A 22,301-nucleotide genomic window follows, 5' to 3' on the forward strand; every position below is an offset into this window, starting at 1 on the left:
CTTGTCGACATAAGCTACGATTATAATTATAGCTATGAATATAAAAGGGACAAAAAATCGATATGTCCTTACGTCAGCCCCCTAATTTTTACGTTCCACAAGTTTTACAAGATTGTTACGTTTTAAGTACCTATTAATGGAAAATAAATTATTGATAGCTGACATGTTATCAGATTTTGAGATAACGCTATATTGTTGTATGTTATATCATAAGAAATCCATACCTTCGCAAGGATAATGCCCTGTTAATTATTAGTAGTGGGTTGCAGTGTACAGTCTCTGTAGACACCTTTTACACCTTTATCTTTTACAGCCTTCCAGAAATTACTAAAAGATTTCTAAAATTATTTTTTTCTATTAATCTTTTGGGTAAGCGTATCATCGACCATTTTACGGGAAGAGGAAACTCACCTTTCCATTAAAATCTGCCATTTTATGCCCTGCTTTTCTTTCCTTAACGCCCTATTACTTTTGCGGTTAGGGCGGTCTTACTACACTATACTGAACATGCCTGTATTGAGCATGAAAACAAGCTCACTGCAACGACCAGGAAAACCTTAGAAAACCTGGTCTGCAGGTGGCCCTTTGTGACCGTCCGAAGTATCGGATCTGGAACGTACTGAAAAAAAAATCCTGTTGTCGCCGGGATTCGAACCCACGTACCCGGTGTTTTAGGTGCCAAAGACTCTCTCGAGCCTGGCACACCAGACTGCTCGGCCACACCGTTTCAGTCCAATGCCCTGTTAGTTAAAAATAACACTGCACAAACTGATTTATTAATTATCACCTTCTAACAATCAGTTAACATCCCGTCATATTTTCTTTTACCAACCACGTCTGGTCCGTAAATTGATTATAAATTTAAAGAAGCTATTATTTAACCTATACGGTAACTTTTTTTTACCTCACGTACTAGCGTTTTAAGTTAATTGATTAAGAGCAAATAATCTGACCTACTACACTGTAAAAAGACCGGTGTTAAAAATGGACTCATTTTAACTCCGCCCGGTGTTAAAATAAAATTACACCGGTGTTAAAAATACCGGTGTTAAATCGGGGTAACCGGTGTAAAAGCGGAGTAAAATCGGTGTAAAGGCGGGGTTACCGGTGTAAAAGCGGAGTAAAATCGGTGTAAAGGCGGGGTAACCGGGGTAAAAACGGAGTAACGTCGGTGTAAAAGCGGAATAACCGGTGTAAAAGCAGGGTAAACTGCGTCCGCTTGGATTATTAACTTTAAAGATTATAAAACACAAAAAATGTCAGTTCTTTATGAAAATTAATAAAAAATATCATTTATTAACAAGTATAGTGATCGAGTAAGTAAAAATATTCACAAATTAAAATATTTTAACACTGGTAAAGGATATCTACACCGGCGGCGGCGTTATTTTAACACCGGTCTAGAATATTTACACCGGTGGCGGCGTTATTTTAACACCGGTCTAGAATATTTACACCGGTGACGGCGTTATTTTCACACCGCTTTCAGGGGTAAATTTAACACCGATAATTTTAACACCTACCCCGTTTAGACTTACCCCGGTGATTTTTTACAGTGTATAACTTGATGAGGCCATAAGTATTTGGTAATGAAAATTCAAAGAAAAATTACATCCATTTTCTCTTTGTTCGTTTCAATGTAAACAGAATAATCAGTTTTAATAATAGGAGCCATTTATTTTATGCGTCGTGTGACAAACACATGAGTAAGACGTAGATCTAGATTCTTGGACTCATTCCATCTTAGTATCAATTTACCATTTAGTAATTGCTTTGCTGAAAATTGTGCAGTGGATTGACCGCTGAAAGGTTGGAATAAAAATTCGCCTGCTTTATCGCACGTCAATCGAATTTTCTAGGCCAAATCGGGAGATAAAAATGTATGTGTCCATTTACCTAAATTATGTGCAAAAGATAGAACATTATTTTAAATAAAGACTGAACAATTGTTGTTAATAAGCTTATAATGACAAAAAATTACATAATATTAGAGGTTCTTATTGACTAATTAACTGCTAAGACCACGGAAAAAAATTGTGGTGCCTAAAACCATAATATTGTGGTAAAACATTTTAGTAACTGGTAGTCCACTATAGAATAAATGTACATTTTAGACAGTACTGACAACTACTGTAGTAAACATGATAACTGTAGCTGGCATCACTACACGTGTGGTTCCGGTTATTTCAAATCGGTGAAGGCATTTCTGTACCCCAACTTGTAGTAACATCAACTACAGCTGCAGTGACCAGAATTTTTTCCAGGCAACATAACTATCTTATAATTAACATAACTAAGTTTCTTAGAAATATCGAAAACAATAAAAATTAGGATACAAACAACTTAGCATAATTATAACATCAAATACATAGTTACCTAATTACATGGTTAATTTACAAGACATTTTCACAAGCCACAGATGAGCAACAAAACTTACATAAAATTAAATGGAAAACAAAAAAAGAAGTACCTAGCACACTAAGAAAATAATTATGTCACTTCACAATCAACCGCCAAAACACTTATGCATTCATCACTAAATAATCTGGTCTCTTAAAATTTTGGAACTTCATACCGTGCTCGTTACTCTTCTTCCGATGAACTAGCACCTGATTGATGCATAATTTTGTACCACTTTTTCTGCTCCTTCAGTGCACTATTTATTTTCTTTTCAATTCGTTCGGTGGCAATATCATGGGGTGTCTTCTTAGCATAATTGAGCACTGTTTTGTTGATTGAGGGCTGCTTGCACAACCATTTCACTAATTTATAGTTGTTGGAATGCACAGCAAGGTGCAAAGGTGTGTTGCCACCTCTTCTTTCCTGACCATTGATATCGGCACCCATTTCTAACAGTAGTTTTAATTTCTTGATGGCATTTACTTTGACTTCGCAGACGACAACATGAACACACTGCCTCTGATTGAAATTGTGTGATAATAGTAGATATCGATTTTCATCATTAATAACCTCTTTCAAGGATATTAAATCGTCGACGTCTCCATAACGACTTAAGTAGTGCACCAAATTATCTCCTTTATCATTTAAACAGCCGTCCAATACAATTTTGTAACCAGAATTTGCTAACATGATGCAGATTGGAGTTGTGTTGTAGATCAGTATGGTGTAATAGAGACCGTATTGAAAGCACTGACTCAAATGACTCGTTGGCCAGCTATTGTTCCATTAAATACCCCTTGGCATCAAGTTATCGCCCGATGATGATTTTTATTATAAAGTTCACAGATCAAATTATATCAGTAAAACACATTTGGGGTCTAACTAACGGTATCAATAACTGACGTCATGCCTAAGTTTTATACTGTTTGATTACGTTGTGTGTTATTAGTTTTCGTAAAATGAGATAAAAAGTAACGAAGCATTTAACACTTACAAACATTAAATTAATATGCCCTCAATAGTTTCACTCGAAGTTTCGTCAGATTCGTCCACATCAATAGGGTTGTCACAAACTGCACCGTTGACCCTCAAAATTTCCATCATTCTTGCATTCCGACGTTCATATGCAATATGATAGGCCGTTTTGTGAAGGTAGTTTATCGCGCCAAGTTCAACACCGGGTTTTTTACACAGCCATTCAGCCAATTGGTAATTGTCAGTAGCTGCAGCAATGTGGAGTAACGTATTACCAAAACTCAATTCCCGTGAATTTACATCTGCACCCAACACCACCAGTAGTTCGATCTTCATCATGGCATTAGAAACGTCATACTCCGCAGCGATATGGATGCACTGTCTTCCTTCGTGATCGTACAGGAACAATAGATCTCTGTTTCGGATAATGACAGGCGCCATATCCACCAGCTCGTTCATATTCCCCTCACGGCAGATATAGTGAAAAGTATGTCCTTCTTGGCTAACTACGTCTAGGTACTCTACACCATTCTGAACATGTCCATTCTCCTCCATCGCTACTTTGTTGCACACTTGCGATCCAGAAAACCGTCTGCAATCTAATGAGGGCCAACCGCAACTGATAATCGTAAAATTATTTCTAAAAACAAATATCATGCTTTTGATTATTTTTCTTAAAATCCCGATGTTTTGATGCTTTTATACATGCTTTCAATTTTTACGTTTGTTAGTTATTCATAAAACGATGTAAATTTATGGCAGATTTGATATGTTATAACAGATTTATCACGGCCAAGAGTTATAAAAATGAACTCTTATACTTTGGTACAGTAATAAAAACATTTTTCATGTGTTCTTAGCGTGCACCGATGTCACATTTTCAACAGATAGTAATAATGTCACCGTTTTGTTATGCTATTAAATTGCTTATTTTACTGCCTATCTGGGATCACATGATAGCCTTTTTATATCTCTATGTCAACAGTTGGTAATAAAAAATGCAGTCATTTCATATCTCAGTGTAAATATTAACAACAATTCGTTTCATTTCAATTTATTTGCTGAACATTGTGCAATATCGTTCCCTAGGCAATAGCTATGACCCATTACTGATTTCCATTCATGCCCTCAAGTACTATCAAGGTTACGATCAAGCGTACGTCAGCAACGAGTTGTAAACGCCTACGTAAAGTACGTTTCTATTCATATCTTTGTTTATAATAAATAACCGTAAATTGTTATGATAGGTTATGTAGATCACTATGTCTAGTCGTAATTGTTGATGAGTAATGTATACAAAAAGCATGGCAAGATAACGCTGAACTAATTCAACGCAATAAACAACAGGGTAATGACCGTCACATGTTTTCTATAATATTAATGTGCGTCAACGCAGTGTATAAAACTTATTGAGGTATATCTTGTTTTGCTCAACGTTCATTGAACTGTTATTATTTAAATGTAAATTCAAGGTTACGAAGCTAGATATTTATGAGCGATAGTTTTAACGGGTGACTAATAATGGATTCCGCAGCTCATTACTAGTGCGTGGCGTAGGTCAAGAGCGCTCTAATGGTCTACAGTTTATGTGTTGAGGTTGATTTAGATTTCAGTGATTTTTCATTTGCTACAGGGTAAATTCGATCGAACCTTACAATCTGTGAAATACTTAACCCTTTTCTGGTTGAGTCCCGACTAATTTCAATCGTACGTCTTCTTCTTTAAGAGAGTGTACCAGGTGATTTTCAAATGAACCGTTTTCACAGGTAAAGACCCTAATTATTAAACAAAATATGTCATTCGATGCGTAAACTTATTATTTATCGAATAAAATGTTTCTCGTTCGGAAATTGCAGTTTATATCTGAGAACGGCTCATTTGAAATTTCTATTTGCTAATGTAAGTGCAATAAGGACAGTTCCGTTCGTTCACATGTGTGTGAGAAAGAGAATAGATGGCACATCCTCTTAAGTGCACGAGTGCTAGCCTGTGTAGTAGAGAAGGAGCAGAAAAAATAGCAGAAGGAGACACATGCATGCACTACTACGATTGAACCGTTACTCACACAGCCTTATTAAGAACTGTAATTGGTTTTATCCCCAAACAGCTCACACCAACACTCCTCGAGATGAATTACCGGGAAAGGGTTAGCCCTTTCGCACTTTCGAGTATCAAAGTATTTCCGTGGTCGTCGAGTGGGAAGAGCGCGAATCAAAACGCGTTGTGGATTTGTATGCATGCAATGTGAGAGCAGTATTGTAACTGTGTGCCACTTTCCATTCCTTTCAACCCTTTTTTGTGTACAATCAATTAATTAATGTAACGGGACCGTTAAGTCCACCTTCGCCGACCGGAGGCCGCTTCCTCACCCTTTTAGGCATACTCGCGTTGCGTAAGTCTACAATTTTCCACCATAATATTATTAAAGCGAAACATTGAGCTAGCTCAATATTCGCGGATGTCATAACCCTAGGATCAGAAATCCTTTGCGTGTGGGTGCCGAACCAACAGCCACTACGAGTCCATACTAAGAGTATCCTAGCATTCGGTTTTCCTTATGCCGGCTTGGAAAGATACGCCCATAGTACCAATTCCATGTATTGGTCAACATACCACAATTGGTCGAGAGGGGACGTGGTTTCTTCCCCTACCTTCCTGAAAAGACACCCAGTTCTTTTTTTGTGTACAGCAATAGTGCCGTAGATAGGATTGTTTAAATGACTAAGTTGAATATTGAATGAAAAAAATCCCTTTTATTGCAACATTCCGCCCGCGGGTACTACGCACTTACTCTAGTTTCACAACGTCCCACTGGAACATGGAACGGGGTTTTGAGGCTAACCATTAAAGTGTTAAGGTCTACAAAACTACTTTATAATAGGTAATGATGCAATGAAAAATAATTGTGATGTTTTTGTCACTATGCGTGCACTATCTTATTGCATGTTTTGCATAATTCGTAGATAATTATAATTAATGTCTCACCTTTCGTATCTTATCCTGACCTGAGAGCTAAGACGGATATAAGAGTTACTATTTAATTCCAAGACCTGCATTCAATTATAACAATTATTAAATCTTAGTCGTATTATTTACTTTGTGTCAAAATAACTGTAATTACATAGTAAATAATGGTAGATGAACAGCGTGGATATGTTGTGTACGTCGAATTGGCGCCTAACATTCTAGTTCCTAAAGAATGGCCTATTCGCGGCATAGAAACATTTCTTTTGCAAGTAATTGAAAAATTAATAAATCATAGCCAGCATGCGAGCCCCATTCTCCAAGTGACCAATATACCAGCCCGGTTGGTCAAACGTGAAACCATAAAAGGGATCTGTTATATATTTAAGACAGTGTCCAACGAGTAAGTATTTTCGAACAACTTCTACACCTGAAAATTTTACGTGTTTATAAAGACTTTGTCAACATTTTGTGTTCTATTTGTTTTTTATTCCAGACAAACAATTGGTGCTTATATTTACGAAATAGTGATCCCTGAGGATAGAAGTAACAACACGGTTGAAATAATCAGCGGAAGTGGTTACCATGACGTACTGGAGCTAGGCAACAGAGGCCCAAGTATCCAATCTAAGAAAGTTGCCTGCCATCTACGGCCTCAATTACTCGAGTAAGCTCCCGTTTATCTTCAATTTACTTGATAGCAGTCTACAGGTCGTATCTGGTTTTACTAATTAGACCGTACGAAGATAGTGTTTCTACCTCTAGTGGTTTGTCCCGTACCCATAACAGTAAACTCATGTGCTTTCCGAAATTAGGCTAAGAATATTTAATCTAATATTGTTTTTCACCAATGGCAAAACAAAGATGCGTATAATGTAAACAACGATTATGAAAATACATTAATGATAGGGCAATTTTTTTCCAGAATGACCTTACAAGAACACAAATACAGATTTTGTGATGATAAGCCGGACCAATGAGGCTCCTGCAGCCGCGTGACCGGATGACGTAAGTTCACGTATAGATTAGCATAAATACTGGATATTTTGACTTTTAAATGTTATTCTAGACCATGATAGAAAGACCTATGACGAACTCTACTCAAGGCTGATCAACAACCATCATAAGCCCGAATCTACATGAACTAACAGCCCAACGAATTGGAAAATGATTTGGATGTTCCATTTCTGTTTAACCTATTCTATTAACTAGTCTATATTGGTTGACTCATGGTTGTATTTTGTTTCAGATCAACCTCGGCTCATGACGTTATCTTACTTTTGGTATCCATCGTCACATATTTTGTATTTTATTATCTTGGTTATTTTACTAAAACAACAAACAGATATTAAGGCAGTCCTGAACTATCTACTATACTTTAAATCGTATGTAATCCTGTAGTGAGTTATGAGTTGAAAAAATAAATGTCATTCGTTAAAACAACTAGAGATCTTATTTTGTTATTGTTGAACTTAAAAAAAATGCATAATTTGCAGCTTGCATAATATTTAAAAATCACGGACCTGTCCAGTGTCGTATCAAACTGATAGTGTTCGACGGTCCAATTTTGACAAACAACTTTCAGGTCAAAAAAACTATTACCCTTGACATTGACAATCGTCGGTAACGTAGGATCTTGTTTACCACAAGTGTCTCCAAACATGTGTTTCTATTTGAATAACTTTATCAATATTTCGAGCGCATGTTTATAAATACAGATTATCTTTTATTTATACTTATATTCAGGTGCATTGCAAGAGTATATAGGACACCGTGTTATTCACTATCGTTTATTCTCGTTGGATTCGCGGCTTTGCCAACTACTTGGCAACGCTCAGCTGCATATTTTATTACGATATATTTCAAATTTTGAAGAGATGGCCGGGACTTCTCGTTATTTTCGTTCGGACGATGAAAGTACGGATAGTATTGAAGAACCAGATCAAAGTGGACGGTCAGGAAAAAGGAGCATTCTGGAGGCGATGTTAAATTCCAACGAGACTGAGAGTCGTCAATCGGCGAAGAGAAGTCGAGTAGAAGAACGTCCTGTGGTTACATCGAATCCAGAACATGGCGTGTGGATAAATGTTTCCCCAATCAATTCACCTGTCACACCAATACCAGCGTCTCCATCAACGACAGCCTTGGATTTTCCAACGATATCCAGAAGAATTTCACAGTCGTTGGAAAATCTCGCGGAAACGTCTGTACTTCGTATCATCACCGAAACTTCTCAAGAGAGTAATATATCTGAGTTTCATAGCTGGTTACTGAGTACTGTCATACTGGATGATTTGAGCACTCGTGAATCGCTCGGTAACTCAAATACAAACCAGTTGACAAGTCGAGAGTTGGTGGTTCAGGCCATTCAGCTCTACGAGAATGTTGAAAGACTATCACCGCGGGAACTAGTGAATCTGCCATTCATTCCTAGTCCAATGCGGTCTGACACCCAGTTAATGGAGATCCCATTTCTCGATCCTCTGTTGATTGTGTTATGGAGCGTGCACGTCAATGAGATTCCTTGGATGCTCAACATTTTGCCATGGAGAATCCTGGATCGCCCTACTCGAGCGGGTCGCAGTATTCTTGAGGTAAATAAATCCAATTAGTATAGACAGACATTACTCATAACCCCCTTAATATTTGTGCTAATGATTGAAATTTGTTTTTCAGTGGATCCTCAGACTCCGGAATCTTCATCAATGGCTGGAGACTACCAGAGCTCCACCCAATATAGCGCTAAAAATCGTCCGTTTTGTAAGGAATCTTCCACGGTCATAAATAGTATAGTGTATGGCGAGGGATAAAGCATCACGATTTATAACGAATGGCGTTCACAGCCCGGGCTAAAGGGTAAGCTGCTATCACCTAAAATCTAGAGTTGTAATAATCCCATGCCACGTATTATATTTTACATCTCATCTAAATGTCAGTTGTCAATCGAAACGAATGAATTTAAGATCGATAATGCATGCCTACATTTACCTTAATTTGTTAATAATAAACTGCGATTATGATCTGGCTAAAGTACAGTCAGAAATTTATGTAATGTATAGATGTTAATTCATGATACAAGAATCGAAACTTAAAGTTTTAGTACCACTACAGCCAGTCGAAACAAGCTACTTTCAGTCCAATGCCACGAATTAATATTAGCAAGCGCGTAAATTGTGAATGCTGTCATCAGGTATATACTATACCTGCACCCAAAGTTTAAATTCCTGCCCTGTTTAGAGGGAAGAACATCATTTTTTTCTTTGATGAGAAAACAAATGATACAAATGAGTGCATTCGCCATTTTTCCCGCAAATAGAGGCAACAATTTAAACTTTCAGGTGCAGGTCTGGTGAAAATTGTATACACACTACGAACGAAGGTACGACGTCCCAATCCGCGTGTTTGCCACCCTCGCTTTCGGCTTGAGTAGGCAATTGCATACGTGGGTCAGAATGCCCTATTTTCCTCCCTAGATGTGTCATATACTAATTTTTTCTAAGAACGGAAGCAATGATTTTCCACGCGCTGATTTACATTAGTCAGTTAGACCTCGTAGCACCAATACAAATTATATTGAAAATTATTTTATAATATTTACTTAATAAGCGGAATGGTGCAGGGTTCCAATACTATGTTCATTGTATAGAAATAAATAAATGAGTTTATAAAGAGAGAAGTGTTTTATTTCTAATGTCGTAGGTTTCCGCTAGTAAACCCGTAGTGGTTCGCTACATTATGACCAAACAAATAGCATTGAGTGTGTCAGAGTGTTTTTATAATGCCTAATTGGTACCATGAGAAAATTTCTTGATCACGATCACTCCTGGTACCGCATGTTGAGCTGAGTATGGGATCTTCAACCAATCTCTAACATTTGGTACTAGGGGTGATCGTCATCGTGAAATTTTCTAAATGGAAGGGGTTTAACATCAGTTCTCAGTAAATAAAGATCGATTGTTGTAGATATTATATTCATGTGTACAATCAGAGTCGGAAGAAGTTTGCCACTAAAATATTTTGAATAGAGCAACAACAAAATTCACCATAGACGCACTAAAATATATTACATAAATAAATGGGAAAAGTCCATTATTACATAAAGTTCACTTAATTCACTTTAAAAAAAAAAAAAAGTAGAACGATTACACTCATAACACTGGGCAGAAAGTAACGGTGGCTCACTGGATGCAATTGATACAAAGAAGAATGTGGTCCTCGAGGATTGGAGCATCACTCGTATCCCCAATTTTGCAGAACCATAACAGGGTTTCATACATTTTCGAAACAGCTGTTGTGTCGCCGATAGTTATCACGGCGCCCTCAAGCGTTTGGTGCTTTGAAAAGTAGTCTTCGAGGTCTGAGTACAGCACGCGTTCCATCAGCAGCGCAGGGCAAAACTCCCATTCCTTTGGCAGGATACAAATAACTTTACTCATTTTCGTGCGCAACTTTCTCGCAACAAAGACGTCTAATGTGTTTAATAAGCTTTTCTTTTGTGTTTACGTTATGATGCAGTCGTTCCATATATATTAGGAGAAACAGGATCAATAACCCCATCGTTATTTGCGACGTTTGTACGCTGCGAAGGTTGCAATAACCTTGTCGATTAATCAGTCGCATATGAGTCAAGTTTGTTTGGGTGTGTTTTCCTTTTGCATTTTGCGTATTTGAATTATATTTGCTTATTACTGTTAATTATGTTGGTTATTAAAGATGATTTACTTTTGACTATATGTCAAATTCTTAAAGCTTTCTTGAGTCTTCATCAAAACTGTCTCTATTACTGGTTTTATATTGGGAAAATAACATCATAATTTATTTACATTGAGTGGCTTCATGCATTTCAAATTTCGTTTTGCGAAATGCGCACATATCTAAGTGAACTATATATTGCGCAAGCGCAATTCATCCGCACATTAGGAAAAATAAGACTGAAAAGATAATTAATTAAGGTCACTTAAGAGATATGATGGCGGTAACGCGCCGAGTGCTCTACCAGTCGAGCTATCTGGCCCTATACTATATTCCGTTCAATTTGATCTATAACTTATTGAGCCACACCGTCCATCGTACGGTAATACACCATTTAAATATAGTGGAAACCTAAACATGCAAACATGCAAATAACCTTCTCAATAAGACAATTTATAGATAAATTGAGAAAAATATAGATAGCCCGAACTGGGAATCGAACCCAGACCAATTCGGTATCACGCCGAGTGCTCTACCAGTTGAGCTATCCGGCACTATACTATATTCCATTCAATTTGATCTATAACTTATTGAGCCACACCATCCATCGTACGGTAATACACCATTTTTATATAGTGGAAACCTAAACATGCAAACATGCAAATAACCTTCTCAATAATGACAGATGATTGAGCTAGCGATGTGTAACAAGTTTTCAAATTAAACTATTTACTTTAATCTCTGATATTTGAACACTGCTTAGCTATTCGTGGAGTCACGCATTAACCTTTTAGCGTTTGACCTCGAAACCCCACTTCATGTTCAGGTGGGTCATACTAGAACTATAGTGAGTGCGAAGCACCTTCAGCAGGGGCGTATGATAGAGCAAAAAGGATATTTCATTGATTCAACTTAGCCATGTAAGCAATCATAACTACGGCACTGATACTACACACAAAGTAGGGTTGAAATGAGAGGAAAGGGACACTCACTCACATTGCAGGCATACGAATCCACGATACTTTTCGAATCGCGTTCTCTCCACTCGACACTCCAATGTTTCCAGACTCCCAAGCGCTAGTAGGTTAATTAGATTTTAAGCTGTCTCGAATGTCCAAAGTGTTTATTGTTGGTTAGTAACTATATTTATTATTAAATAAATAGACTTGCCATGAGTCCTAGATATCATTAATGAATAATAAATAATCATCTAAGATTTTATTAAAATTTATTGTAATTATTATCACTATTTTAATTTTTCATCAGTAAAAATATTACAATTGGATAAATTTTGCTACTTATTCACTGTAAAAAGAGCGGTGTTAAAAATGGACTCGTTTTAACTCCGCCCGGTGTAAAAATGAAATTACACCGGTGTAGGAGGAATAATACACCGATGTTAAAAAAACCGGTGTTACAACGGGGTTACCGGTGTAAAAGCGAAGTAATACCAGTGTAAAAGCGGGGTAAATTGCGTCCGCTTGGAGTATTAACTTTAAAGATTATGAAACACAAAAAATGTCACTTCTTTATAAATAATTAATAATAAAGATTATTTATTAACAAGTATAGTGATCGAGTAAGTAAAAATATTCACAAAGTGGAATATTTTAACACCGGTAAAGAATATTTACACCGGTGGCGGCGTTATTTTCACACCGCTTTCGGGGGTAAATTTAACACCGTAACTTTAACACCTACACCGCTTGGACTTATTCCGGTGATTTTTTACAGTGTTTAAATGCTTTAATGATAATAGTCATCCCGACGAAAGCTTTGGATTTTTTTCCCACCATGTTTTCTTCCCCCACCCTTTAAATGTTGGTTTCGGTAGCTTTGGCACATGCGCACATTTAATGGCGCATGCGCTCATTCTAATATTATGGTGGAATACATAACCTATTTATTAACCGGGCCTCATATCATTATTTTAAAATCAAAGCGAACACCTAAGGCACATTCAACATAAAGTGTGTAATGGTGTTTTTTAATTTTTATTTTTTTTTCCTGATGTCAGTAATTTTTAGTAATGAAACAAAAATATCAACTGGTGACTGAAATCTTACTGGACTATTTTGGAAAATGTACGATTTAGGAAATATTATAAATAAATATGGACTGATAGCAACCCTAGTTTTTATTAACAACTATATGAGTATTAAATTGTGATATTTCTACATTAGAGCTTATCCATTGAGTCATGTGATTAATATATATATATATATATATATATATATATATATATATATATATATATATATATATATATATATATATATATATATATATATATATATATATATATATATATATATATATATATACTCCCTCCCTTTTTACTACTATTAAAAGGATGAATATTTGTAAAAAATAATAATGAGATGAATGGATAGATCAAGTCTGGTATGGAAACTTATTTTTATCAACTCAACATTCTACTGAAAGGCAATCAAACCACAAATGGAAACCATGAGAGACATCCTTATTACATTATAAAAAATCTGCAGTAAGTAATGCAAAGGTAATAGGTCAGATATATAACCCATCACAATAAAAATGAGATGACTATTCATCAAACTTATTTGGAGTGAACGTAAAATTCAACTGATAGATGAATCTTATAGCTTTCTGAATAATGAACAAAAATCTTGATCAGATTATCCAGATAAGAGAAATAAGTACTATGTCACATTCTTTGAACTATGTTTTCATACAGTTGCTTTGTTCTCGTTCATTTACTTTGCCTACTCTGAAAATTAAACTAAATACCTCAATACACGAGTTAGGTAGAGGGAAACTATTTTTGGAACGATAATAATATATTTATTTTTACTACCTACGACCCCGTTCAGGACGTTCGCAATAGGATAACCGCAACGGGAATTTTGATCATTGTTCTAAAATATAATAATTAGGTACTAAAATTAAAACTGACAGTGTGTTATAATGCACGTTTGCCAATAGGATAATGGGAGGGAATTACAAATAGGTTTTTATTTTGTTTGTGAGAACCTACATAAAGCCCCGTCAAACTGATGGGATTACATTAGTGTTTCTACCAGCACCATATTCACACTAGTCTCTACTACCGCCGTAAATATGTCGCAAATTAACTTAATAATTGTGATCTTGGCCATTGGCTTCTCATGTAAGTGAAAAATCCGAAACTGACCATTGGTTTCTATCGTGTGATAATATTTTGTTTACAATATAGATGTTAGCAATAAATTTATGTGTGAATCATAAATTGAATTCTTACTAGTTCAAATTAAATTGCAGTCGTATAAATAGTCATTTAATATAATTCTGGTTATTTTTCAAGGTACCAAAGCCCAGCTGAACAGCTCTGATATTGCTGTGAAGAATTCGGGAGGCGATGATAAGGTAAAAAAAAATTTATTTTTAACTATTTGATGAAAATATTGTAGATTTCGAAAACTGAAAGAGTTATTGTCCCTGGTCCGATTTACGGCAGTCGACTTTTGGTGAAGTGGTAACATTTTTATATTACAGTTTATTGCTTGTGTTATTTGCAGGATTTTGTCTAAGCGTCCACAGTTGTGAGTTCATGTGTGTGTTAGGGTGCTTCAAAAAAAAAAAAATTAAATTTGAAGCACCCTGGTGTGTATGTTTTATTGTGTTAAGATTCTACAATATTCGAACAGATAAACCGATTGAGATCAGTCTTGTGACATAAGAAAGACTTTATTTTAATTTTTATTTACTTATCAACTATACAAAAGATAATTTCAAAAATAGCGCCATGAACAAATCACATAAAGGTCCACGGATGTCTTTTCGCAGGGTTCACGATACAATTATCGGAATTTTATAATACAAGTTGTTCTCTTTTCCAGATTCCTTTGACGAATATTGCAAATTCTAATACCAACCTAAACGTGACGAGTAGCAACCCTGAAGATATCGCTGAAGATAATTCGACAAACACAAAATACAGTACTACTCCACAGCCGGAAAGAACAAACGAAACTTCTACTACAAAGTTCGAAAAGAAACAAGTAAGCAAAGATCACGGATCTACTTTTCTATTTAATTTTAATACAACCACAGATTCCAACTTAAATACAACGAATATCCACCATAAAGACGTTGGTAACGTCAGTACAACTGAAGAAGTTGATGGCCCCAGGAAAACATCGTCTGCAAAACCAATCGCAACATCTCCTATTGAACCTAAAGAAGTAGATGCAACTACTTCCTTGGAAATTGATATCAGGACACCTGTCTTTCCGTATTGGATTATACTGATCTCGTTCTTAGGACTTGTCATGGTTGGATCAACTACACAAAAGATAATTTCTAAAATAGCGCCATAAACAAATCACATAAAGGTCCACGGATGTCTTTTCGCAGGGATTACGATGCAATTATCGGAATTTTATAATACAGGATGTTCTCTTTTCCAGATTCCTTCGATGGATATTGCACATTCCACTAGTACTCAGAACTCAACGAGTAGAAACCATGGAGATATCGCTAAAGAAAATTCCACAGAAACAATAAACAGTACTACCCCACAACTGGAAAGAACAAACGAAACTTCTACTACAAAGTTCGGAGAGAAAGGAGTAAGCGAAGATCGCGGATCTACTGTTCTATCTAATTCTACTACAACCGCGGATTCCAACTTGAATACAACGAACATTGACTTAAATATGACGAAGATCCACCATAAAGAAAATGGTTTCCACAGTACAACTGAAAAAGTTGATGGCTCCAGGAAAACATCGCCTGCAAAATCAAACGGAACATCTCATATTCAACCTAAAAAAGTAGATGGTAAAGGATTAGATGCAACTACTCCCTTGGAAATTGATATCAAGACACACTCCTTTCCGTACTGGATTATACTGGTCTCATCCTTAGGGCTTCTCGTGGTTGGATTTAGTACATTCTTCGCACTCCGTACCATGCGTAAGTCAAACCAAGCAGAGAGAGAGACAGAATTAAGCGTCGTTCGCTCTGTCAATACTCAGTTTACCGAGTGATTCGTAATCATTCGTTATTGTTTTTTTTTTAAACTCTTAATGCCCTAAATATAAGAATCTAATTATATAACCATTTCTAGAATACTACAGTTACAACGTTACGACGTTACAATTTCGGCATGATTACTAAGAGCTTTTTCAAATTAACAAATATGCAATCTTTATGTTATATTGTAGAATTTTCTTACCTATAAGTTGCTTACTTTGTAGAGTGTAACTCCAAAAAATACCTATTACTAACATTATCTATAAGTCTTGATTAAATAAAGATATTGCTTACAAAACATGTTTTTTGACTTATTCTTCATAACCTCAATGTAAACGCAACCCGCCCTCCAATCAACTTTGACCCCTATCAATCTGCTAGGTTTTTTACGAAACAGTATTAACACTACGCCATATTTCACATCTTCAACTTCCAACTATGTTTCATTAATCGACTTAGAATAAAATATGATGTTTAAAAAGATACATATTTTCCGTTCCTCCATTCAAAACTAGAGGTTATAGTTACCAAAATTTTTAATTACCTCCAAGTGATGGCTGACAGAAGTATAAAATTGATGATTGAACCAATTGCTAGTTTTACTGACTATATTGCTGCTCAAAAAATGGTGACGTCATCCAGATAAGTTAAATGGCATGATGAAATGTAAAATCAGTGACTATCATAAGAGCTAAATTATTATTTTGTCTCTGTATTCAATCTTTTAAGCTGTGAGTCTTCAGTTTACATAGTAACGCTCAGCAGACCAAATATTAAAACGTGACTAGTAACATGTATTACTGTTTGAACTAAAAGTTCTTGTCGCCAGCAATGGGAAAACCCGTCCTCGTTTCCTTATCAATTTATTAATACATATACTACCATACCTAAAATTATAATAAAAATGAGCTGTTATACTGGCAAAATGCACCATATAACAATAGCGTTATTGCCAATGATGACACACAGACTGATAAGACGGTCATATAAATAGCCCGCAGACTTTATTTACTCCAGAGTGGCATCCACATCGGTGTTGGCATCATGTCGAACTACATTGTGCTGATTGTAACTGTTGCTGTCATTGGCTTGACATGTAAGTATATATAATGTGCTTAATAAATATGTCTTTAGTAAAAAAAATATTTTAAATTTTAGTTGTTGCAATCTTAACTGTATAACTTTCGTTTTCTACAGTGTTTATTCTTTACATATTTTACATTACATAGTCTTTAGGTTACGTTGCAAGCAATTTAAAGTCCCTGTTTTCTTTGAGTAAATATTTGATATAAATTTCTAACAAACTACTCTAAACTTTTTCGGACTATGTTTCCTGCTCATTTTTTTTCTTTTCTTTTATTCCATAAACATCATTATTAGCTATCGGTTCCCATATCTGTTTCCCAAGATTTCAGGCAGGTGGCAGACTGGTGGCTGTATGGAACGAACCCCACAGGTCAATGCATTAAATTTACTTGTGAAAAATAATTCGTTTGCTCTCTGTGGGATTCGAACCTGAGCCTGGCCAGTACTTGAGTTCGAAGACAGGTTTTATGTTGGTTATATGTCTTTAGTATTTAATTACACTATAGCCATGGAGATGAGCACTCAAACTGATTTTATTTTTTTTTCTCAAGGGGTACAAGCAATGCCTACCAAAGAAAGTGACAGGGTGCAAGAAGTAGTGACAGATGACGCGGATTTCCTTGGTCCAAGACACAAAGATGGTCTATGCAGAGAAAATGAACATTACAACGACACGCGGCAAGATTTTGAAGAGTGCTGTAATGTAGACGTTCGCTCCGGGGTAAAATATTTTTTTATTGCTATTGTGACTGATCAGGTTTGCGTACGTTTATCTCAAATGATTTCCAAAAACAAGCCCATAGAGATCAACGTATTAAAAATTAGATAAACATGAGGTCATCTATCTTTACTCCATATGCGACACCTATTGTAGTCTTACCTTAATTTCATTTTATAATTTGTTTTTTTTGTTACAGAAACAGAACTTCTGTTGGTGCAACAAGGGTTACGTACGGGATTCATTCCATAATTGTATAAAAATTGAAGATTGCCCGAAGGATGAAGAACACAGATCAAAGATTTCGCCATTCATTGAAGTCAACGTTCCCTCAATGCCTCCCGGAAAAAGTGCAGTAGCGACAGGGGACGCGAACTTCCTCGATCAAAGACACAAAGATGGTGTATGCAGAGAAAATGAACATTACAACGACACGCGTGAAGATTGTGTAGAGTACTGCCAGGGTGGCCCTGCAAGCGTTTGCTCCGGGGTAAAATATTTTTTTATTGCTATTGTGACTGATCAGGTTTGCGTACGTTTATCTCAAATGATTTCCAAAAACAAGCCCATAGAGATCAACGTATTAAAAATTAGATAAACATGAGGTCATCTATCTTTACTCCATATGCGACACCTATTGTAGTCTTACCTTAATTTCATTTTATAATTTGTTTTTTTTGTTACAGGAACAGAACTTCTGTTGGTGCAACAAGGGTTACGTACGGGATTCATTCCATAATTGTATAAAAATTGAAGATTGCCTGAAGGATGAAAAACAGAGATCAATGACTTTGTCATCCAGTGACGACAACGATTTTTCAAAACAGCTGGAAGCTCTTCGGAAAGTAGCTTCAGATTTTCCAGTTTTACAAAACTCCATAGACATCAATACACGAGTGCAACAATTCAGCCGAAGAATTGTTCAAGACGTTCTCGATTTCGCGTTTGGAGTCGCTGAAAACCCTTCGGATGTAAATAAACTCTTCAAAGCTACACAAGTACTACAGGAGTTTAGCGGATCAACCCGGGTCAACAAAATTTGATTTGTTTTAAATCAACCAAAAATTTTAAGTTATTTTTATTCAATTTTATTTTTTCTTTATATTCAATAAATATGTAAAATTTAATCTAGTTTTGCCCTTACTATTTTTTATTTAGACTATTTTCAGACTTATTTTTAATCACTTTTGGTGTGTTTTTGTTCTAATCCAGGCAAAGATCAGACTTTTTCTGTAAATTATTTTTAGTCCGATTTTGATTTAAATAAGATCAAAAACAGATTAGAATTTTTTTTATATTTATTATAATAAATAATAAAAACAAAAAATTAATGAATGTATAATTTTATTTTACATATTAATGTCAACTGATGTTCATTTTATTAAATAAAGTTACTCAATAAACATATAGACATTATTTAAAAAGAGTTTTTCATCATCTTCTTCCTTTTCTTTTAATAGTGCTGTCCTAGTAACTGAGACTTTCTTTGAGCATCGATTCTGAGAAATATCAACTATTTTCCCTCTTGATTCTTCTACCTCCAACTCATTCAGTTCCTTATCATCATCTATTAGATATTTTATGGATAAAGAAATTTACTTTGATAAGTTGATATTCAGTATGAAAGAAAATTTCAATTTACAGAATAATTAGTGAAAAACTTGGTACTAAAAAATAAGTTATCCTAAGCAACTCAAAGATTCTGCGAAAATGAGTAATTTGCTTTATTGAAAGCGTTTTATATATAAGCTATAAATTTAAATTCACAAAATAATTTTAAAAGAAATAGTCATACTTCCATTTATGGAGAAAATTAATCACTATTCTATTAATCGCTACATATTTTACTGAAAATAATAAGAATGAATAAAGATCAATATTACTTACTGCTCATGGAAAGTGATACGAGGGCAACAAGATGTACAGGTTTCTTGATATTTGTAACATGCTGTTGCTATTTCGGAATGCAATGTCACAAAGGAATGTGTTGATGGTTTTTAACACCAGAATATTTTTCGACTCTGTCCAGTTAATTAAAGAAAACTTCCTTGAGTTTTTAATAGCAAGTATATACTTCAATTAAAATATATAAATATTCTATCAAGACAACTAAAAAATACAGCTATCAAATTATTATTAACTGCCGACATTTTGAAACAAAAGATACTAATTAAATAGTATACAGAACATAATCAATTCTGGAACTTAGAATATTTTTTGTAAGTTTTTTCGATATATAAATCAAATTATTACAAGTACACAAATTAATCTAGTTTTGTCCTTCTGTATCGCAATTGTTTTTAAAAACAGTAGATCAAAAACAGCTTGAAATTTTTATAAAAGATCCGAAACAGATCAATTAGTTCAAATACAGACCAATTTGTCCAAATTCAGTCCAGTTAGACTAAAATGAGATCAAATTTTTCGACCCGGCAATCCATTAAGATAATCTTGATTTGGTGTTTGGAAGACCTGGCGATCTTTCTGCTAGTAATAACAACGGAGAACATGAATCACCAATTCCAAAACCTTATGAACCACTTGACTAAGATCATCCTCTGTCGATATTTAGATCTCGTGAGGAACCACCAGCAGAAGCTTGAATCGACGTGAAAGAGTCTTCATAATATAGTTATAAGAATAATTCGTAGTGTTCGGAGACTCACAAACGTAAAAATCAGTGTAGTATAACCTAGTAAATAAGTGAACTAACATACGATTACGATACCATTTTTTTGTAATACAATAAGAGACATAAATAAAAAATAGTTTTCGAAAAGTAAAATTTCTGATTTTATTTTGTAATTGACATCAACAACCCTATAAGTATTACATAAAAAGAACTGTATAAGATTCTAGCAACATGCAATCCTACATGAATTGTTCTTATCATTATCCATAGAATGATTCTCGTGTATGCAGAGGAATCTATCTTATACATTTTTAAGTCAAACTTAAGTTCTACTAGAATCCTAGTAGCTGGGACAAGAATATCATCAAGTTATTTTCTTTACCGTTTAACGAACACTCATATTCTCTGGTAATTTGAAATCTTTCAGAGTTGTTTTATGATGCCCGGATTGTCATGTTGAAAATTTCATAGTGGCAATCACTACTAGTAGAGCTGGCCAAATCATGAATGGAATCTTCATACATTCCCAACTATTTCGTACTAGTAATGTGTGTCAAGTAGAAAATTTCGGTGTTGAGGAATTCAAACATGATTGTTCAGACAGTAGTGTGAATGTGTGTCCCTTCCCACACATTTCAACCCTACTTTGCGTATTGAAATATTCCCGTAGTACGTATTCTCTACATGGCTAATTTGAATACTGGCAGAACAAAATCTACCTTTTTTAGAATAAGCCCCTGCCATGGATGTCATGCACTCACTCTTGTTTCAAAATGACCTTCTGGACTATGGAGTGGGGTTCCAAAGTCAACTTCTAAAGGGTTACTTTTGTGCAAATTCGTATTGTCTCTAAAAATCGCAAGTCTTTTACAAAATAATGTATCTATGTAACAAGTTTTACTAAAAATGTATTCAATTTTTCAGCTTTCAGGGCGAGAAGTATAGTCTTCAAGTTTTCTAAAATATGCAGAACAAAGAGACTACTTTCGTGTTGCTTTAATGAGGACGCAAGTAGGCAAAATAAGCTGGTTCTGTTGACGTCATTCCAAACCACCGGTAGGTATCGTTATCAATTAAACCTACAACGCAAAATGAACAACAGGATAACCGCACTTGGACCTGCGCACATTGAATGCCTAAATAAAGGATCGAGTATCGAAAACTAAAAACAATATTAGCCGATGCTTACGTTACTTACATTATGAAAGTATGGCTGTATGCGTTATTGACGTCACACAATCGAATTCCTATATAATAAGCTGTGCGTTAGTAACATGCATTCGCTGCTCAGTGTTGACCATAAGCATACTGCAAAATGTTGTTAAACAGGATTCTGTTGATTTTATTATTAGCTATTTATAGTACCCCACGTAAGTATTACGAATGTGTGCTTAATAAACTAATTTTTTTTATATTTTGATTGGGGTCTTAACTTAGGACATAATAATTAACATCTCCTTTGTTTTGTTTTTCAGGTATTGAAGCACTACCAACTGAATCTAGTAGAAGTAGAGAGACGAATCAACTGGATCTCACATCGGTAGCACTGCAGATAGATTCTAAATTAAACTATGTGCTGTGTGGAGAACATGCAGTTCTCAACAGAACAATGCGAGCTCTTGAAGTTCGCTGTTATGATGACATGCCACCGTTTAAATACAAGGTAAAATATTAATAACAATTACAATCACGAACCGGATTAAAATGTGATAGAATATCTCTCCTCGTAGAGATCATTTAATATTTTCATTATTCATATATTCCAAATCGTTATATTTTTCAGAATTTTCTACCGGAGTGCGCATGTTTCGATGGTTACATGAGGAATTCAGCGAACAT

The 22,301-nt window shown here is 35.2% G+C and overlaps 5 protein-coding genes across 6 annotated transcripts; 3 read left to right on the top strand and 2 right to left on the bottom strand.

Annotated features, from left to right (window-relative positions):
• Nucleotides 1-594: 594 nt before the first annotated feature.
• Nucleotides 595-3,348, bottom strand: LOC130665290 (nuclear factor NF-kappa-B p100 subunit-like). Its single transcript, XM_057465616.1, has one exon. It carries the CDS (start codon nucleotides 3,088-3,090, stop codon nucleotides 2,584-2,586), a length of 507 nt encoding a protein of 168 aa, XP_057321599.1. The 5' UTR covers nucleotides 3,091-3,348; the 3' UTR covers nucleotides 595-2,583.
• Nucleotides 3,349-3,355: 7 nt separating this feature from the next.
• Nucleotides 3,356-5,065, bottom strand: LOC130665289 (uncharacterized). Its single transcript, XM_057465615.1, has one exon. The coding sequence runs from the start codon at nucleotides 4,030-4,032 to the stop codon at nucleotides 3,400-3,402; it is 633 nt and encodes a 210-aa protein (XP_057321598.1). The 5' UTR covers nucleotides 4,033-5,065; the 3' UTR covers nucleotides 3,356-3,399.
• A 1,096-nt stretch (nucleotides 5,066-6,161) lies between these two features.
• On the top strand, nucleotides 6,162-7,532 carry LOC130664736 (uncharacterized). Its single transcript, XM_057464812.1, has 4 exons — nucleotides 6,162-6,742; nucleotides 6,836-7,006; nucleotides 7,265-7,347; nucleotides 7,409-7,532. Exons 1-3 carry the CDS (start codon nucleotides 6,507-6,509, stop codon nucleotides 7,317-7,319), a joined length of 462 nt encoding a protein of 153 aa, XP_057320795.1. The 5' UTR covers nucleotides 6,162-6,506; the 3' UTR covers nucleotides 7,320-7,347; nucleotides 7,409-7,532.
• A 683-nt stretch (nucleotides 7,533-8,215) lies between these two features.
• On the top strand, nucleotides 8,216-9,501 carry LOC130665670 (uncharacterized). The gene is made up of 2 exons (XM_057466153.1): nucleotides 8,216-8,933; nucleotides 9,016-9,501. The coding sequence occupies exons 1-2, from the start codon at nucleotides 8,217-8,219 to the stop codon at nucleotides 9,121-9,123; spliced, it is 825 nt and encodes a 274-aa protein (XP_057322136.1). The 5' UTR covers nucleotide 8,216; the 3' UTR covers nucleotides 9,124-9,501.
• Nucleotides 9,502-16,689: 7,188 nt separating this feature from the next.
• LOC130665456 (uncharacterized) lies at nucleotides 16,690-21,676 on the top strand. Of its 2 annotated transcripts, none has more exons than XM_057465856.1 (4): nucleotides 16,690-17,122; nucleotides 17,664-17,833; nucleotides 18,030-18,320; nucleotides 18,517-19,101. In XM_057465856.1, the coding sequence occupies exons 1-4, from the start codon at nucleotides 17,071-17,073 to the stop codon at nucleotides 18,871-18,873; spliced, it is 870 nt and encodes a 289-aa protein (XP_057321839.1). In that variant the 5' UTR covers nucleotides 16,690-17,070; the 3' UTR covers nucleotides 18,874-19,101. The 2 variants fall into 2 exon arrangements, with proteins under 2 accessions (XP_057321839.1, XP_057321840.1); XM_057465857.1 differs by lacking the exon at nucleotides 16,690-17,122 and adding an exon at nucleotides 17,450-17,581 and having other exon boundaries at nucleotides 18,517-21,676.
• The last annotated feature ends 625 nt before the right edge of the window (nucleotides 21,677-22,301 follow it).

Source organism: Microplitis mediator, chromosome 3 (assembly GCF_029852145.1).
Source record: "Microplitis mediator isolate UGA2020A chromosome 3, iyMicMedi2.1, whole genome shotgun sequence".
NCBI lineage: Eukaryota > Metazoa > Arthropoda > Insecta > Hymenoptera > Braconidae > Microplitis > Microplitis mediator.

What these genes read in the sequence shown, in the direction of transcription:
- LOC130664736 (XM_057464812.1), top strand. Translation starts at nt 6,507, where the DNA reads ATGGTAGATGAACAGCGTGGATATGTTGTGTACGTCGAATTGGCGCCT. An exon ending in TTTAAGACAGTGTCCAACGA is followed by an intron (nt 6,743 to 6,835) that starts GTAAGTATTTTC and finishes TTTTTATTCCAG; the next exon opens with ACAAACAATTGGTGCTTATA. An exon ending in CTACGGCCTCAATTACTCGA is followed by an intron (nt 7,007 to 7,264) that starts GTAAGCTCCCGT and finishes ATTTTTTTCCAG; the next exon opens with AATGACCTTACAAGAACACA.
- LOC130665456 (XM_057465856.1), top strand. Translation starts at nt 17,071, where the DNA reads ATGTCGAACTACATTGTGCTGATTGTAACTGTTGCTGTCATTGGCTTG. An exon ending in TGCTGTCATTGGCTTGACAT is followed by an intron (nt 17,123 to 17,663) that starts GTAAGTATATAT and finishes TTTTTTCTCAAG; the next exon opens with GGGTACAAGCAATGCCTACC. An exon ending in CTGCAAGCGTTTGCTCCGGG is followed by an intron (nt 18,321 to 18,516) that starts GTAAAATATTTT and finishes TTTTTGTTACAG; the next exon opens with GAACAGAACTTCTGTTGGTG.
- LOC130665289 (XM_057465615.1), bottom strand. Translation starts at nt 4,032, where the DNA reads ATGATATTTGTTTTTAGAAATAATTTTACGATTATCAGTTGCGGTTGG.
- LOC130665290 (XM_057465616.1), bottom strand. Translation starts at nt 3,090, where the DNA reads ATGTTAGCAAATTCTGGTTACAAAATTGTATTGGACGGCTGTTTAAAT.
- LOC130665670 (XM_057466153.1), top strand. Translation starts at nt 8,217, where the DNA reads ATGGCCGGGACTTCTCGTTATTTTCGTTCGGACGATGAAAGTACGGAT. An exon ending in CGGGTCGCAGTATTCTTGAG is followed by an intron (nt 8,934 to 9,015) that starts GTAAATAAATCC and finishes TTTGTTTTTCAG; the next exon opens with TGGATCCTCAGACTCCGGAA.